This window comes from Nilaparvata lugens, chromosome 1 (genome assembly GCF_014356525.2).
Source record: "Nilaparvata lugens isolate BPH chromosome 1, ASM1435652v1, whole genome shotgun sequence".
Classification (NCBI taxonomy): Eukaryota; Metazoa; Arthropoda; class Insecta; order Hemiptera; family Delphacidae; genus Nilaparvata; species Nilaparvata lugens.
Genome location: NC_052504.1, coordinates 51,707,698 through 51,726,529, shown reverse-complemented (window position 1 = coordinate 51,726,529; position 18,832 = coordinate 51,707,698). Strand labels below are relative to the sequence as shown.

General features: G+C 36.4%; 1 protein-coding gene across 1 annotated transcript; it reads right to left on the bottom strand.

Moving 5' to 3' along the window:
- Positions 1 to 13,051: 13,051 nt before the first annotated feature.
- LOC120353243 lies at positions 13,052 to 16,484 on the bottom strand. Its single transcript, XM_039436176.1, has 3 exons — positions 16,450 to 16,484; positions 14,378 to 14,492; positions 13,052 to 13,509 (listed from the first exon to the last, which is right to left on the bottom strand). The coding sequence occupies exons 2-3, from the start codon at positions 14,480 to 14,482 to the stop codon at positions 13,300 to 13,302; spliced, it is 315 nt and encodes a 104-aa protein (XP_039292110.1). The 5' UTR covers positions 14,483 to 14,492; positions 16,450 to 16,484; the 3' UTR covers positions 13,052 to 13,299.
- Positions 16,485 to 18,832: the final 2,348 nt, after the last annotated feature.

Sequence of the window (18,832 nt, the reverse complement as noted above, 5' to 3'; positions counted from 1 at the left end):
CTGTTCTTGTGAAGTGTGCCTCGTCGGTAAATAAAACTGTTGTTGAAAAGTTTGGGTAAAAATTTTTTACTAAAAACCATCGGCAAATACCAGCACGGGGAATACAGTCTCGTGGCAATAGAGTATGAACTTTCTGGAGGTGGTATGGATGTAATTGTTGCTATTTTTGTATCCTCCAAAAAATAATAGATTGATTGACATTAAACTGCACTGACAATTCTCTTGTGCTCTTCTCTGGATGTTCATAAATTTCATTAAGAACTTGTTCTTCTAACTCAACAGTCATAGTAGATCGGGGTCTGCCTGCATAAATGTGCTCTTTGTATATCAAAGAATCTTTTTCAGACAGACGTTGATGAATAGTGGCAAAAAACCTTGCACTTGGACATACTCGGTTAGGAAAGTTCTCTTGATAGAAAAGTCTTGCTTCAGTACTATTACAGTAGTGTCCCATTCCATACATGAAATGCATGTCAGCTAATTCGGAGTATGAATAATGTCTAAGATTACCTGCCATTTTTTAAAAAGTTAACACTCAACACAAAAGCAAAGTGGAATGGTTACAAATAACTGGTTAATAGATAAAACAAAAAACACAGCGCGGTTACAGTAGGCCTAACTTACAGTTTGTTTTTTTTTTTTGTTCAACAGTGATATAAAATAATTCTGTAAATAATTTTCAGCTGATAATTTCTTTTTGATATTTTCTTATTTAAAACATAATAAATCAGCTGATTGGAACAGCTGTTATTAAAATCCATGTTTTATTTGCAATCAGCTACAACTCATGAGTTATCAGTTCTCACCTCATAAAACAGCAAATTTTTGTGGTGTAATGTACTACATAAGAATACATTTTATTCAACTTTTATTCAAATTTTGTTCACAAAACTTACATGATTCTTTTCAGAATTAAATTCTCTACAATTTTTATTGCGAAAAAATATTTGTGTACTGGTCATTAAAGAAAGTTATTGGGCATCAAGCGTAGAAGTCTGTGTTTTTCTACTAAGATTTTTTGCATATTTCAACTTTTTTCTCAAAAACTACTCACACTACAGGTTATAGACTAGTTTTATTCAATTTTTCAGATATTTTTCCATATGGATCCAGCATAAGTTTTTCAAAAACTAGTCCCCAAACAATTCAGTATCGGTGTATTTCACCAGAGGAACTGAATTCCTGGCAAAATCTTTCATCCCGTATAGCTCGATAATGAAGCGTTTATGGATATATGTTTATATGAACTTTTTTTCTTATATGTACCTCTACTATCACGTTTTAGAATATTTTACCATAATTATGAATCACCCTGTATATTAAGTGCTATTATATATATATATAGCACATAACAGAAGACACTTTAAAGTTTGTAGTATGAATTAAAACAGGAGACATAAGACATAAATAGATTGAAAACACTTAAAAACTTACATTAGAAATGGGGGAAATTTCCGGGAACTGAGTTCCCTTCTTCGTGACACGGACACGATCGTTGGATTTCAAACTGCAGTCTGCTCAGTTCCCGAATATATATATATATATAATATATATATATATATATATATAGCACATAACAGAAGACACTTTAAAGTTTTATAATATAAAATATAAAACAGGATACATACGACACGGATAGATTAAAAACACTCGAAAACTTACATTTAAACGAGAATTTCTGGGGAGCTGAGCCCCTTTGTCAAAGACAAAAACTTGATTACTTGAAGACAGAAACTTTGAATTCCTGGTTGATTGACAAATCCTGTTTATATATATATATATATAATATATATATATATATATATATATATATATATATATTATATATATATATATTGATATCAGAGTATGGGGGAATTCCTTTTCTTTTCATATTATCCTAAAAATGCAAAATTTCAAAAAACCTTGTGTATACATTGACGTGAGGTTGAAAAAGGAATATTCCTGCCAAATCTCATGGAATTCTATCAACGCGTTTGACCGTAATCGCGTCACATGCAGACAGACAAAAGCAAATCTAGTTGAAACATAGACCTCACTACGTTTGATCAATTATAATGTTGTTGCTTGACAAAAATATTCTCTTCAGCAGAATCGAATAAGATTGGACAATAATAAAGTTACTCAATCACTTACGACGACTCGGGTTATAATTATGTAATTAGACTTTCTTTCATTTGTTTTTGATACCATAATGCAACTACAAAACCAAGCCTCAATTAGAAACTCTCTTGACACCAATATTATCCTGATTATAGTACAATGATACGTCTAGAACTACCCCCTGTACATTGAGCGGGGGGTTGGCGGGGCGTTGACGTCCAGTCGATTAGCAGATTGAATTAGGCATGTGTTTGTTGTCATTGTAGCGCGCGCGCCGTGTGCGGGGCCCGGGTCCGGCTTCCAAGTTATATCGATGACTATGACACCAGACTACATCCAACCAGGGCTCAGCTCTATACAGATTCACTCCATTCTGTCAGCATTGGTTGTATGGGGAGCAGTGATGTTATTATGTGGAATGCTGACAGTTCGAAGGATCTCGATGTAGTATCTCAGGCCTCGACACCGCCCGGAGTGATTTGTCAACCTGGTTGACTACAGCCCTTGGCCTGCACTGTCTTGTGTTCCCCTCATCAATAACAATGTGCTCTCTCATCGTCCTTCCTTTCCTTATCCTCTAAGCTTTCATCTGTTCCCTGTTCCTTCCCGTCTTTCTTCTTCTCTTCCTCAACAATATCTCTCGATTATCATTCGCAAATATTCTTCCTCCATATCCTCACGAACTTATCATCTCCTCTTTTTCTAATTCATCAGCATCTACTCTACAGCCTCCTCCCCTCCCTAAACATCCGTTTTCATGTATCAAATAATTTCTTCATCTGCTTCACATCCTGCCTCACTTGTCATCTTTCATATATCCCTTCTTATATTCACCTACTTCTCACATTCGTGTCCCATCACTATCTTCCATTTTCCTCGTACTTCTACCACCTTATTCCATCATAACATATTTTCCCCCCTTTTTCCACTTTCCTTGGATCATTCCTCTTCAGTCGCTCCCTTACTCTGAAAATGAAGAAATAACATACATATATTATTCGATGTTTTCAAGATTTTTTGGAGCACATATGGAACAAATTTTCTCCTGAAAATGGAATTTCAGGTATTCAGGTTCCTACATAGGTTATCGTGCAGATAAATACAAATTAATATATGATAAAGGAAAGAATCGGCTTATACACGTACGGGATAGTAAATTAACGGATTAAGTATCATCAGGTCTGAAATACTTGACTGAATAACTAGAAATCTCAATCTTCTTCTTCTTCTTCTTCTTCATCTTCTTCTTCTTTAGCAATATTTTCACGTGTATATCGGTTACCTACTAGTTGCAAATAAAGTCAATTTTCTATCAGTTATATTTCTTGATAGAGGCTTTGTACGCAAGCATACTTTATTATCTCAAGTTACCATGATTTTACCAGAATACACATTCTTGCATAGTTGTTGTGATTGTTTTGTTGTATATTGCTTTTTCTCGTTGTATTTCTGTGTGTTGTAAATAAATTTAATTGAAAAAAAAAATCGACTTTGAGGGTGACGGCAGGTTAATTAGGTTAGTTGTGTTAGGTGAAGGTTAGATTAACTTCGATATCAATAAATATAAAGTACAAACTAAATCTTTTTACTTGATAATCAGCGTTTTGTTCTTTTATGTCTCTATATAAGTGGGATCATTGTCCCTATTATCAAAATTTATTGAATCAGATTCATGTCAGTAATAATAAGAATATTATTTTTTTTTTTTTTTTTTTTTTTTTTTTTAATTTGCTTGACCACCATTTCCCTGGGCTCCGACCCCCAAGGAAGAGTGACAAGCGATTTTCCAGAGAGTGCTCCACATGTCCATGTGGTAAACAATCATACTGGGTCCGTTACCATTAAATCGTTTGCTCTGAGTAGACGTAATGATCCAAGAATAACAGCCTTCTGCATCTGACCTGCAAGCACAGCAGCAGGTCTCTCACAGGCTGGAATCGTTCTAAGTTGGCCAAATGAAGGTCTCATGCCTCCCAGTACACCTACAATCAACACCACCATTCTCACAGAGTAGCCTGGGTTTAGCCTGCGCAGCTCCATTAGTAGGTCATGATATTTCGTCTGTTTTTTCCTCCTCTTTGGTGACAATGTTACCCTCAGCTGGTGCTGAAAACTCATGACATACATTGTCTTCGAAGTGATGTCAAGGAGGACACATCAGGCTTGTGGCTCTTAAAAGCCTGGTGGTAGAGAATGAGTAATTCCAATAAATTCGGCACCTCTCATTCCCCACAACAGATTCAATCTCCCTGGGGCATAAGGCAGCACTGGTGTTTTGTCGATACCATATGAGTGTCTAAGATGGTAATAGAGAACTCGCAGAGCAGCATTATGTCGATGGATGTAGCCTGCAGTTGCATGCACAGAACAAGAAGACAGGATGTGCATGATCGTCTCTGGTGCTCTATGACACACCTGCAACTGATATCAGGAACATCCATGTGCATTACTCTGCTGCGGTATGACAATGTGTTGATGACACCATCTTGACATGCCAGTATGAAACCCTCAGTCTCAATTTCAGGGCTGCTGACTTCAGAAAAGCAAAAGTCAGTGGCTTGGACAAGCCTTGCTCCTCAACATGCCTGTAGAAAACACCATGCAAGGACTTGTCCTTATGTTGCTGCAGCAGGAGTCTGGACTCAGCAGTCTTTTCTAGCCCTGAGCTGATTAGGCTCATGCTCCTCCTCCCGATCAGTGCGAAAATCGAGACCAAGGGTATCTGCCGCATGCTGTGCTGCCTTATATAGGAAGGCCCAACCCCTGCAACTTCATGGTCATGAACCAGCTGCATAAGGGGATCAGAGCTCTTTGTATGCTGCAGGCAACTGTAAGGCCACCCTGTTGTGCAGATTCTCCAAACCAAGTAGACCTCTGCCCCCTTCATGCCTTGGCAGGTATATTCGGGCAACAGAAGAGCGGGGATGTAAACTTCTCTCCATGTGCATCCTTTTTCGGGTTTCCCTGTCCAGGTCCTGGAGCTCATTTCGATTCCACTAACCACTCCAAAAGAGTAGGTGAGAACCGGCACAGCGAGCATGTTGGTGGCTTCAACTTTATTCTTACCAGATAACTCAGATGACCAGAGCCTCCTGAGTCTCCTCTTATACTCACTGCAGAGAGCCATCTTTATTTTTACAGCATCCTGAGCTTGATTCTGATCAAATCCCAGATACTGGTATGACTCCCAGCTCTCAGGGCTCTTATTATGCTTCCATCAATAAGCTCCATTTCCTGCACCCAGGCCCTGTAACCTTCCTTTCAGGAGATGTGTTACTGCACACTTGTCCAACCCGAAGACATGCCATATCATTTGAATATCGCTGCACCACACCTACAGCCAACTTGAGGTCAGATTTGCTAGCTGCATAAATCTTCAAGTCAAGAATATTATTATTTAAGAATATTATTATTATTATATTAGCCTACTTCTCACATTCGTGTCCCATCACTATCTTCCATTTTCCTCGTACTTCTACCACCTTATTCCATCATAACATATTTTCCCCCCTTTTCCACTTTCCTTGGATCATTCCTCTTCAGTCGCTCCCTTACTCTGAAAATGAAGAAATAACATAGATATATTATTCAATGTTTTCAAGATTTTTTGGAGCACATATGGAACAAATTTTCTCCTGAAAGTGGAATTTCAGGTATTCAGGTTCCTACATAGGTTATCGTGCAGATAAATACAAATTAATATATGATAAAGGAAAGAATCGGCTTATACACGTACGGGATAGTAAATTAACGGATTAAGTATCATCAGGTCTGAAATACTTGACTGAATAACTAGAAATCTCAATCTTCTTCTTCTTCTTCTTCTTCATCTTCTTCTTCTTTAGCAATATTTTCACGTGTATATTCGGTTACCTACTAGTTGCAAATAAAGTCAATTTTCTATCAGTTATATTTCTTGATAGAGGCTTTGTACGCAAGCATACTTTATTATCTCAAGTTACCATGATTTTACCAGAATACACATTCGTGCATAGTTGTTGTGATTGTTTGTTGTATATTGCTTTTTCTCGTTGTATTTCTGTGTGTTGTAAAAAATTTAATTGAAAAAAAAATCGACTTTGAGGGGTGACGGCAGGTTAATTAGGTTAGTTGTGTTAGGTGAAGGTTAGATTAACTTCGATATCAATAAATATAAAGTACAAACTAAATCTTTTTACTTGATAATCAGCGTTTTTTTTTATGTCTTACAGTATATAAGTGGGATCATTGTCCCTATCATCAAAATTTATTAAATCAGATTCATGTCAGTAATTATAAGAATATTATTTTTTTTTTTTTTTTTTTTTTTTTTTTAATTTGCTTGACCACCATTTCCCTGGGCTCCGACCCCCAAGGAAGAGTGACAAGCGATTTTTTCCAGAGTGAGTGCTCCACATGTCCATGTGGTAAACAATCATACTGGGTCCGTTACCATTAAATCGTTTGCTCTGAGTAGACGTAATGATCCAAGAATAACAGCCTTCTGCATCTGACCTGCAAGCACAGCAGCAGGTCTCTCACAGGCTGGAATCGTTCTAAGGTTGGCCAAAAATGAAGGTCTCATGCCTCCCAGTACACCTACAATCAACACCACCATTCTCACAGAGTAGCCTGGGTTTAGCCTGCGCAGCTCCATTAGTAGGTCATGATATTTCGTCTGTTTTCCTCCTCTTTGGTGACAATGTTACCCTCAGCTGGTGCTGAAAACTCAATGACATACATTGTCTTCGAAGTGATGTCAAGGAGGACAACATCAGGCTTGTGGCTCTAAAAGCCTGGTGGTAGAGAATGAGTAATTCCAATAAATTCGGCACCTCTCATTCCCCACAACAGATTCAATCCCCCTGGGGCATAAGGCAGCACTGGGTTTGTCGATACCATATGAGTGTCTAAGATGGTAATAGAGAACTCGCAGAGCAGCATTATGTCGATGGATGTAGCCTGCAGTTGCATGCACAGAACAAGAAGACAGGATGTGCATGATCGTCTCTGGTGCTCTATGACACACCCTGCAAACTGATATCAGGAACATCCATGTGCATTACTCTGCTGCGGTATGACAATGTGTTGATGACACCATCTTGACATGCCAGTATGAAACCCTCAGTCTCAGATTTCAGGCTGCTGACTTCAGAAAAGCAAAAGTCAGTGGCTTGGACAAGCCTTGCTCCTCAACATGCCTGTAGAAAACACCATGCAAGGACTTGTCCTTATGTTGCTGCAGCAGGAGTCTGGACTCAGCAGTCTTTATTCTAGCCCTGAGCTGATTAGGCTCATGCTCCTCCTCCCGATCAGTGCGAAAATCGAGACCAAGGGTATCTGCCGCATGCTGTGCTGCCTTATATAGGAAGGCCCAACCCCTGCAACTTCATGGTCATGAACCAGCTGCATAAGGGGATCAGAGCATCTTTGTATGCTGCAGGCAAACTGTACTTCTTCTTGTTCTTCTTCTCCTTGTTCTTCTTCTCCTTGTTCTTCTTCTTCTTCTCTTCTTCTTCTTCTTCTTCTTCTTCTTCTTCTTCTTCTTCTCTTCTTCTTTTCTTCTTCTTCTTCTTCTTCTTCCTTCTTCTTCTTCTTCTTCTTCTTCTTCTTCTTCTTCTTCTTCTTCTTCTTCTTCTTCTTCTCTTCTTCTTCTTCTTCTTCTTCTTCTTCTTCTTCTTCTTCTTCTTCTTCTTCTTCTTCTTCTCTTCTTCTTCTTCTTCTTCTTCTTCCTTCTTCTTCTCTTCTTCTTCTTCTTCTTCTTCTCTTCTCTTCTCTTCTTCTTCTTCTTCTTCTTCTTCTTCTTCTTCTTCTTCTTCTTCTTCTTCTTCTCTTCTTCTTCTTCTTCTTCTTCTTCTTCTCTTCTTCTTCTTCTTCTTCTTCTTCTTCTTCTTCTTCTTCTTCTCTTCTTCTTCTTCTTCTTCTTCTTCTTCTTCTTCTTCTTCTTCTTCTTCTTCTTCTTCTTCGTCTTCTTCTTCTTCTCTTCTTCTTCTTCTTCTTCTCTCTTCTTCTTCTTCTTCTTCTTCTTCTTCTTCTTCTTCTTCTTCTTCTTCTTCTTCTTCTTCCTACTAGAAAAGCAATATTTTCACGTGTATATTCGGTTACCTACTAGTTGCAAATAAAGTCAATTTTCTATCAGTTGAATTTCGTGATTTCGGCTTTGTACGCAAGCATACTTTATTATCTCAAGTTACCATGATTTTACCAGAACACACATCCTATTATCATCACTGTCCATTTCAAATATCTCTCATCTCAACCTTATTCTATCATATTCTTCTGTATTATGTAATCTTTATATTGATACGAAGTTCATCGAAACCAATTCATACTCAGGCCTATAGGCTTATACTATTCTATGGACTCGGTCGATGTACTAGCAGTCTGCATCAAACCAAAGATCAGCGTTGCTGTCATTCGAAGCGATGCTGTAGGCTGCTATACAAATTCTGGAACATTCTCTATCACCATTTGTCAATTCAACATATAATTTGTTCGTCTCCCAAACATCCCAATTTTAGACGAACATGAACACCTGCAGATGTGTGTGACAGTCAATGCTGTGAACGAAACATCGTTGTCCCTTATCTGGATGTGCTGCGAAGATCAAAATGAACGAATCTATAAACAGATTACGGCTTTGATGTCCTCTGGGAGCCTTATAGATCAGGAATTTCTTAAGATGCGTACAGACTTTCGCTCTGCTCCGCAACCGAACGTCACTCCAGCAGAGCGATTGATGATCGACCGGGGAGCAAGAGTGGTTCGACCGGGGAATGCGAGAAGAGCTAACATCTTCCGTAACGTTCATGACTGCAGAGCGGAGGCGGAGCGACTGCGGTACGATGGAGGAACGAGGGCGGTACGAGGGCGGAGCGTGCTCGGTGCGGGTTGGAAGCGCGTATATGTGTACGCAGCTTAAGATTGAATAGGTTACAATGAGGAATATACAATATTTTTTACCATATTTATGCAAATGATCCCGGTAGAAATTTAAATGTTTTTTAGAGAGTTATATTATAAATATTGTAAAGAGCTATTTTGCTAAGAATTAAGTTATTATGACATAAAAAATAGGCGGAAATGAAGGAAAACTCGTCCGTTTAAAAGGAAGAGTGAAAGAAGGGGAAACTCAGTGGAAGAGGAATATGAAATCACAGGTTCAGGAACGTAAGATGAAGTCTCATCCAAGCCAGAATCAACCGCTAGTAGTTCACCACGAAAAACAAGGGAACCTCGACGATAAAACGACGTGATGATCAACGAAAGTGTAGTGGAGTAGAAAGTGTAGTGGTCTATACAAGATTTGAACGATAGAAGGGGCCTCTGAAATTCATTGAAGGGTTATCGACGAAAAATGGGTTAACCTGGTTTTTTTCTTTTTAAATAATCGAGATTCTGCTTTTAAATTTGTGACTGATATTGTTTGGTTTTGTGGGGTATTACTATCTGAATGGAGAGTATTTATTCATCACTAAATCAGATGAAACTCAACTAAGTAGCTTTTAAATGTTATTTTCTCTGTCTGTAATGAGTGATTCTATTAGATGATTTGTGTATTAGAAAATGATCGTATATTTTCCTTAATAAAGAGGCAAGACAAAAATGTATTGATGTTTTCTTGACTCTAGCTCGTTCACCTGCATGAATTGAGTATTAACTTGGGTATTTTCCAAATGTGTCTGTCTATTTTAAAATTCTAAATTCCATTCCATATTTTATTTCCTCTAATATTTTTAAAGGCGGGAATAATCTAATCGATAGAAAACAACATCTTGATTTCTATTGTTTATCGAAACACTGGCTCATCACACTGAGGAAACAGGAAATATTGGAAGTCGAAAATGAAACCTTGAAGCATTGACCTCACGTAGAAGAACATGATATACAATCCTTGCTGGCATATGCTCCTTGAATTTCAATGATTCCATGTCAGTATGACTTACTTGTCTATTCTGTCCATTGCTGGATGAAAACAATAGCCTCTTCTCAGTCATGAGTATTCTTCCGCGATCCATTGCTTCCATTTCTATATAAGTTCAATAAACATTGTCACGTGGTAATTTGAAACCACCAAATCTTTCTAAATGAGCCAATAAAATGTAATAGAACTATAAAATTGGAAAGAAGGTTAGACCTATCTAAAGAGTAAATCAACTCAAATCAAGTATTATTAGCGATTAGGAGTAATAGCATTATCAACAACGATAAGAAAACATGTATTATTGTGATTTAATAATTATGAGAACCCATTGGTAAGATCAAAAAGTTATAAAGCGGCATAATTATTATTGGCGGATTATAAAAAAAAAAAAAAAATAAAATAAAATGCATGAACATTGAGGTTAGAGTTACTTGTTTACGTTTTGAAAAGAATTAGTCGATCTTGGATAAATCGATAATTATTAGAACCAATACTGAACGAATCAGCTGATTATTCGATCAACCCATATGACCGGTTGAATCATATAAAATTCACTCATAAAGGATATATTATGTATACTAAAGGAAGTCGATGTGTAGAAATACAAATAACTATTATTTCTGTATAAATATTTATTATAATCTAAAAAAGCATGATAAATCAAGAGTATACAAAACTCATATAAAAACTAAATGTATTATCTATTAAAATCGTATGTTACGATTTATTTATGAATTCAATTTAAGATAAACACTCCATATATTTGTATAAAAACTTCTTTTATTTAATTTTTTCTATTGTAAAGCCGAGGAAGCCCTGATTCCCAAGGCAACCAATTGTATTGAGTCTATTAAATTGAAGGCCAATCAGAGAGTAGCTTACAGAATTATTCTAGGAAGAGGCAAATTTTTCTAAAAACCTCCTTCTTCTGGCTTAAGATCCCAACCCGAGAGGATGCACATGGAGTTTAGGGTCTTTTCTTCTTCCTTTTAAAAAATTTTTAATGAATTATTAAGCCAAACCCTTTTTTAAATGTAATGTATGTTTGTTGAATGTTAATTGTTTGTGAACTCAGTGCTGTCAAGGAGTTCGTAATTGTAAAGATTCCCATAAAAATAGCTTTAATTCGAAAGAAACTTATAAAAATCTGGATCACGCGTTAGCCCAGCAGTGACGAAAAGGAGCCTACCTAATTAATTATTGGAAATAATTAATTCAATCCACGAGAACATCCAGAACTTCAGTCAGTGAGTGATAAGTCAAACCAAATGAGCTCATTTTTCTACGTTCAGTGGGGTAATAATTAATAAAAAAGCGCTATTCCTATTAATTTGAATTAAAATTAAGAGTCACCACGTGTTGAACAATATCACATAGTTCACAAGAACATTTTATAAATTTATTTATTATATGTAGGAAGCTTACTTCCATGCACTGCCCGAATTCATATTAAAAGCCCTGAGATCTCATGTTTGAATATTAATTTATTAAATATTAATTTTGTAATTGAACCAAGTATATCATATCAAACTTATAGACCGAACAGGTTTTTATTGGTAGAATTTTGTATTGATTGGAAGTCTAAGTACCAGTATTAAATATAATATATTTATGAATTTGAAACTCATTATTGTGAATATTAGCAAAGCCTGTGATAATTATTCAGATTTTAAAAGTAGATTATTTAAGTGAATTACAGATTTATTGAATATTTTATGCATATCTGTTTTATGGGAATATATTTTGTGTTTTATGTCAGCATACAAACTTATAGAATTTTTTATTATATCCCAATTCATCTCGTGTTATATAGTTTGAGCTGTTTTGGTACCAACAAATATCTAGCAGCATTTAAAATTATTGAATCAATTATATTAACCTTATTCAAAGCACTCAATATTTATCATCCTTTGATGATATTCATTTTATCAGCCAGAACAAGTATATTAAGAAATTATATTAATAAGGTTCCAGTTATATCATATAAGGATCCAGAGAGCTTCAAGAACTGGCGTTGTAAGTTCTAAGGAATTTTGAAAGGGTATATGGTGAATACTTGTATTCACGACGAGCGTTTTAAGAATCAACTAGAAACAACTATAGTTGGTCCTGATTATTCTCTAGTGGTACATGGTTACTGATAATCAGTCATCAAATATTCTTTTAATTTCCTTACTGGTATTCTTCAAGAACTTCATAGAAGCAGCGGTAAGAATTATCAATACCTGGTCCTTGAACCTTATGGTGATTATTTGTACTTATAAAATTCATGTTTCTACCACTGAGCTAGAGCTGAGGTTTGAACCCAGTAATTTTGCGAGCCGGAAGGCCTTAATTTTTTGTGAATTTATTCGCAAAAGAGGGAATTTAGAGACTGCTCTTACAAATACCAGAAACATCGTATTATCTGTGAAGGAATTGCAATCCACAACTTCTCACAATAGCTTCATAACGTGGGACTCTATCATAAGAGATAACCCCCCCAGGAGCACAACTTCACACAATGGCACCCAACCAGTGGAGCATGAGGAAAAGCTTACCTACTCAATCTTACTATCAATGATTAATGAAATTATTGATAAAACTGAAAGCTGCAAGAAACATAATCTGAAGTTGTTTCGACAAGATATATCTGATAATCTATTGTAAGTTTCTGGCTAAAATAATTGAGTTGCTCTTCAAATTAAAATTTTTCAAGCTGCATAAATACAGACAAACTGTATCACACGAGTTTGATAACATAATTCTCATAATAGAGAAATTTGGATGGAAATTTCCATAAAAGTTATAGTAAAATTTTGATTTTGATCTTTGAATCTAGACATTGTATGCTGACCAGGGTTATAGGTTATTTGAGGCATTATAATACTATCGTTATTCAGGAGGATAAGACCCTAATTAAATTTTAAGAACTATATTAGTGTAATTTGTAAGCCATATCTGTCTATGTTGATAAGCGTACCTGTAGCACTCGAAGGTCTTTTTGTAATATATGTACATGACACTTGAAACTTCAACACAACACAATTTTATCCAGACTAGGCACTATCACTGAATCCATTTTAATATTCCTGAGACTTGGCAACACACTTGGCTATTTACTCGAAGTATTCCATAATAACGTCACCATGAACCAGTCGCCGGCTAACTCGCAAATTTCCTACTTCAGCGAACATCCCCAAAACTATGTAGCCACGACACCGGCAAATCAACAGCCCCAGGACGATGCAGCGGAGACCCCACGAGAGAGAGAGGGAGGCAGCATATGCTCCATCAGTTTCGACCCGCAAAACTTAGCCCAATTGTCTTCTACGAAGATTGATAACGTCGTCGATGCGATTAATTCCGATGAGAGTCCGGCTGAGGGAGATGAGGGAGTGAGGGCGTCCAACCCGGTACCGGCGTCTTCGCAGATCGCCCCAAGCGCCGCCGAGGGAACGGAGAGTGCCGCCACCCAATCGCCATCCGATATCGCCAGTCAACCGCCATCCGCAACCACCAATCTAGGAAAAGGCAACACCACATTAAATTCTTCAGTCGGATATACTACAAACTTCATAGCAAACGATTCTATAAATGAATTTAAACTCTTGCTCAGCCAAGCCTTGGAGGGAGTGACTAAAAAAATACAAGAAGATATCAATGAAAACACTAAAGCCATCCAGGATAAAGCGGAGGAAAATACTAAAATCTTACAGGAAGGTATCAAAACTATGGATGAAAATTTTCTAGCTTCAGGGAGGAAGTGAGAAATATAATAGATACAAAAATAGATACTCAATCTGCAGTTATCAAAAAGTTAGAAATTCGTATAGATGACGTCACCTGTCAAATAAATGAACGGTTAGATAACGTACCAAAGGAAGTTGAAAAACAGGTGGACGTATTGGGTAAGGAGCTGGGCACCGCTATCATGGGAACTGTCATGGGAAAGGTGTTAGAAAATAAGGGCGAGATAGAGTCGAAAGTGGAGGAAAATAATAAGAAAATAATAGAGATAGTCAAGGAACAAAGTAACGTGCAGGCATGTATGGCAAATTTAGCGGAGGAGGGGGCAAAATCAAGTGAGAGATACAGCATATTGGAGAATGCTATAGGCAGACAGCAGTTGAAGCTAACCGGATTGTATGATGAAGTGAATACACATAAGAAAATTATGAATGATAAATGGATCGCAAATGAAGAACGAGTCTCCAGAATAGAAACACGCATGGAAAATATCCCAGTCAGTCAAATGCAGTATACACCGAATGAAGTAGTAAACGGCACTCAGCTTTTTCAAAGTCTTGGAAAATTCGATAATTCCTACCGTCATATGCAACCCAGACCATTCATAGACCAAATAAAAGCTATTCAGGAATTGATACCCACCTCTTGGTTAGTATGGCGTTTCCAATTGTCCAGTTTACTACTTGGCGAGCCACTGATGTTTTTCCAGAGCCGGATGCGAGATATCAACAGCCTGGAGGACTTCATCTCCCAGTTCCTGCAACAGTATTGGAGTAAATGTAAACAGATGGACGCATTGTCGGAAATTATTTTACGCACTTACGATAGTAGAAATAGACAATCCTACACTGATTTTATAACAGATCTGATGAGCAGAAACTATCAGTTAGACGAATCTCTAGCTGATTCATCACTGGTCCAAATCTTATCAAAAAAGCTTCCTTTCAATGTTCGTATGACACTGGCAGTATCTTCGATTTCCAGTTGTGAAGAACTGATAGAACATTTACATTCTATCCAATCAGCTACGTCTGAGCCAAACCACTTAAATAATCGAGCAAAAAATTTAATCAACAAAATAATCATTTCAGAAAAAATTATAATAGTGAAAACTATATTGCAAACGCTGGAGCAAATGCGCAAAGTGCAAAGTACACTGAAAATAATTGCAGAAACAGATTTCAATATCAAAACAGCAAACAGTACTATAGAAAAACATATTATGATAACAGAGATCGCTTGAATAGAAATAATAAACAGAAAATAACTTTCACAAATCAGGATGTAAATTTCACAAAACAGGACGAAAATAAACAAAATAATAATAGAGTAGACACATCTTTCACAGTAGCACATACAACAAAGACAACCCAAATCAACATGCAAATAACCCACCACCAGACACACAGAAACCAACACCAAAAACCGCCGCACGCCATGCACTTAAAACGCCCTGTAACATCAATCCCTTTTGAGCCTTATATTCCCACTGGAGAACCATCACCGCAGGAAGAGCAACCCGCCACCGAGGAACACCAGGTTATAGTAAAGGAGTTATGCAATATGGAGCAAACATGCGATCAACCCGTTTTGAATGCCACACCCGCGCATCAAGGGACCACCACCAGGCATCCGCGCACAGGACTTATGCACCCCGAGGACCCAGGATGGAGGAACAAAAGGATGACACCAGGGAGTACCGGGAGGACAACATTCGGGATACAAGAAGCATACACCGTAAGGCCCGGAGACAGAAACGCCCGAGGCAGACACCGGACGACCGACTGCATGACCGACTACAGGAGAAAAGAGGCATGCACCGCAAGGCCCGGAGGCGGAAAGTCAGGCGGAAGAAAAAGAAGTACCGCGCGCGACGATACCAGCCGCATGCACGTTTCAAACGCCCGAGGAGGATTCCGGACCAAAACCAGGATGGAGGACTGGAGATCGACAGCATGCATCCGCGGCACATTCGCTTTAAAGCAGAAGATCGGCGATGTGACCGGAAGAATGGGCTAAAGAAATGTGATAAAAACGGACCTAATAAATGGATTAAAATGAGCTGCTTACGAAACAAATATGGAAACATGCATGGATGATAACAATAAATTAGATTACTTGTGGGAACTAATGAAGACTGGAAAGTGTTTAAGAAGAGTGAGAGAATAAGGAGTTATATTAATAAAATGAAAGTACCTGACTATTATATGTTGAGAGATTATATTGTTAAAGAAATGATAAATGTTCTGATATATTGTATACTATTTGTTATGACTGTGATATGGATAAAAGACTGTGTTGTGGATAGGATGAAAAATATTGTATTATTATTACTAAATGAAACTACTATTGATGAGTGGAAAGGTTATGTTGTGAGAAACACGGTAAATGCATTGATTTATTTTGTGAGTATTATTATATTTATGGCTGCGATATCAATTAAGGAAAATATCATTAAAGTACTGATGAATGAGGGCGTGTCTTATGTTGAGAATCAGTTCTAAAATTTTCAAAGCTAATCTGAAACTCAGAACGATTCAAAATACACCAAGTAAATACTCTAGGCTAGCCAGGATAAGAGAGCTGATGGAGAACTGGTCGTCAAAACCGCCAGATTATTTACAGAATCAAAGCCCATGCCTCTAATCTCAAGCCGTATTATCGAGACAATAAGCAATAAAAAGTAACAATAATATTTGGATTCATGGACCTACCTGTCAACAAATACGTACCAAACAAACACCAGACAACACACTTATTTCGCAGACGAGTATTCATTTCGACCAGTATACCTGAAAATAAAGAAAGAAACAATTTAGAAACCATTTTTAACACCTTCTTACTAATGAAACAGGTGAATAAATAACTTCTAATTTAAAACCAGCTTACGTTGTATATCTTAAAGAGGCATCAAAATGGCGACAGGTGAATACGAAAACCACTCAACATCCAATGTCAGCTGTTCACTACGAGGACCAGAATGATCAGTGCCTATTAAATCATCTAAGTTGATACCCCGAATAAGAGAAGATCAAGTGTCATATAAATGTGAATTGCATGTAGAGATATTATAAAGATATTATATTATTATTATTTATGTATAAGCTATTAAGAAAATCACTAAAATTATCCGCCAAATGATCAAACCGCATAGTTACCACCAAAAGCATTAATCCCAAGTCTCAATGTATTAGAGGAATAAGAAGTTCTTGTTGATAAAACCTACCAAAGATTATCCTTAAAAATATCATTATATGAAAACAAAGCCCAATTTCTGCAAGAGAATGAAATGAAAATGTACAAATCACTGTTCTATGTTGAGGGAGAAAATATGTTATACTCTGCAAGTCGGAGAATTATCAGTTTGTTAGGTTGGCAATGATTTTGCACCAACATTCAAATGTGCTTCTGGCCTGAGGGCAGAGCGTGGATTAGAAAAAGATTTATATTATGTATGGAGGAGGAGATAGTTTATATTGTGTATTGTGGTAGAAGGAGATTGGCCGATGTAAGGCGTATGTATTTGAATTGAATTTATTTATTGTTGTATATGTTGTTGAATTGTTAGGAGGTAAGATTCTCAGTAGAGTTATTAGCAGACTTTGTAACATGTATGATTTCTGATCCAAAACCAACTGGATCATAAAATTTATATTATATTCTCGAATTGTCGTTTTAAATCAGAAATCAGAGGGCGTTTTGTGTCACGTGGTAATTTGAAACCACCAAATCTTTCTAAATGAGCCAATAAAATGTAATAGAACTATAAAATTGGAAAGAAGGTTAGACCTATCTAAAGAGTAAATCAACTCAAATCAAGTATTATTAGCGATTAGGAGTAATAGCATTATCAACAACGATAAGAAAACATGTATTATTGTGATTTAATAATTATGAGAACCCATTGGTAAGATCAAAAAATTATAAAGCGGCATAATTATTATTGGCGGATTACAAAAAAAAAAAAAAAAATAAAATGCATGAACATTGAGGTTAGAGTTACTTGTTTACGTTTTGAAAAGAATTAGTCGATCTTGGATAAATCGATAATTATTAGAACCAATACTGAACGAATCAGCTGATTATTCGATCACCCATATGACCGGTTGAATCATATAAAATTCACTCATAAAGGATATATTATGTATACTAAAGGAAGTCGATGTGTAGAAATACAAATAACTATTATTTCTGTATAAATATTTATTATAATCTAAAAAAGCATGATAAATCAAGAGTATACAAAACTCATATAAAAACTAAATGTATTATCTATTAAAATCGTATGTTACGATTTATTTATGAATTCAATTTAAGATAAACACTCCATATATTTGTATAAAAACTTCTTTTATTTAATTTTTTCTATTGTAAAGCCGAGGAAGCCCTGATTCCCAAGGCAACCAATTGTATTGAGTCTATTAATTGAAGGCCAATCAGAGAGTAGCTTACAGAATTATTCTAGGAAGAGGCAAGTTTTTCTAAAAACCTCCTTCTTCTGGCTTAAGATCCCAACCCCGAGAGGATGCACATGGAGTTAGGGTCTTTTCTTCTTCCTTTTAAAAAAAATTTTTAATGAATTATTAAGCCAAACCCTTTTTTAAATGTAATGTATGTTTGTTGAATGTTAATTGTTTGTGAACTCAGTGCTGTCAAGGAGTTCGTAATTGTAAAGATTCCCATAAAAATAGCTTTTAATTCGAAAGAAACTTATAAAAATCTGGATCACGCGTTAGCCCAGCAGTGACGAAAAGGAGCCTACCTAATTAATTATTGGAAATAATTAATTCAATCCACGAGAACATCCAGAACTTCAGTCAGTGAGTGATAAGTCAAACCAAATGAGCTCATTTTTCTACGTTCAGTGGGGGTAATAATTAATAAAAAAGCGCTATTCCTATTAATTTGAATTAAAATTAAGAGTCACCACGTGTTGAACAATATCACATAGTTCACAAGAACATTTTATAAATTTATTTATTATATGTAGGAAGCTTACTTCCATGCACTGCCCGAATTCATATTAAAAGCCCTGAGATCTCATGTTTGAATATTAATTTATTAAATATTAATTTTGTAATTGAACCAAGTATATCA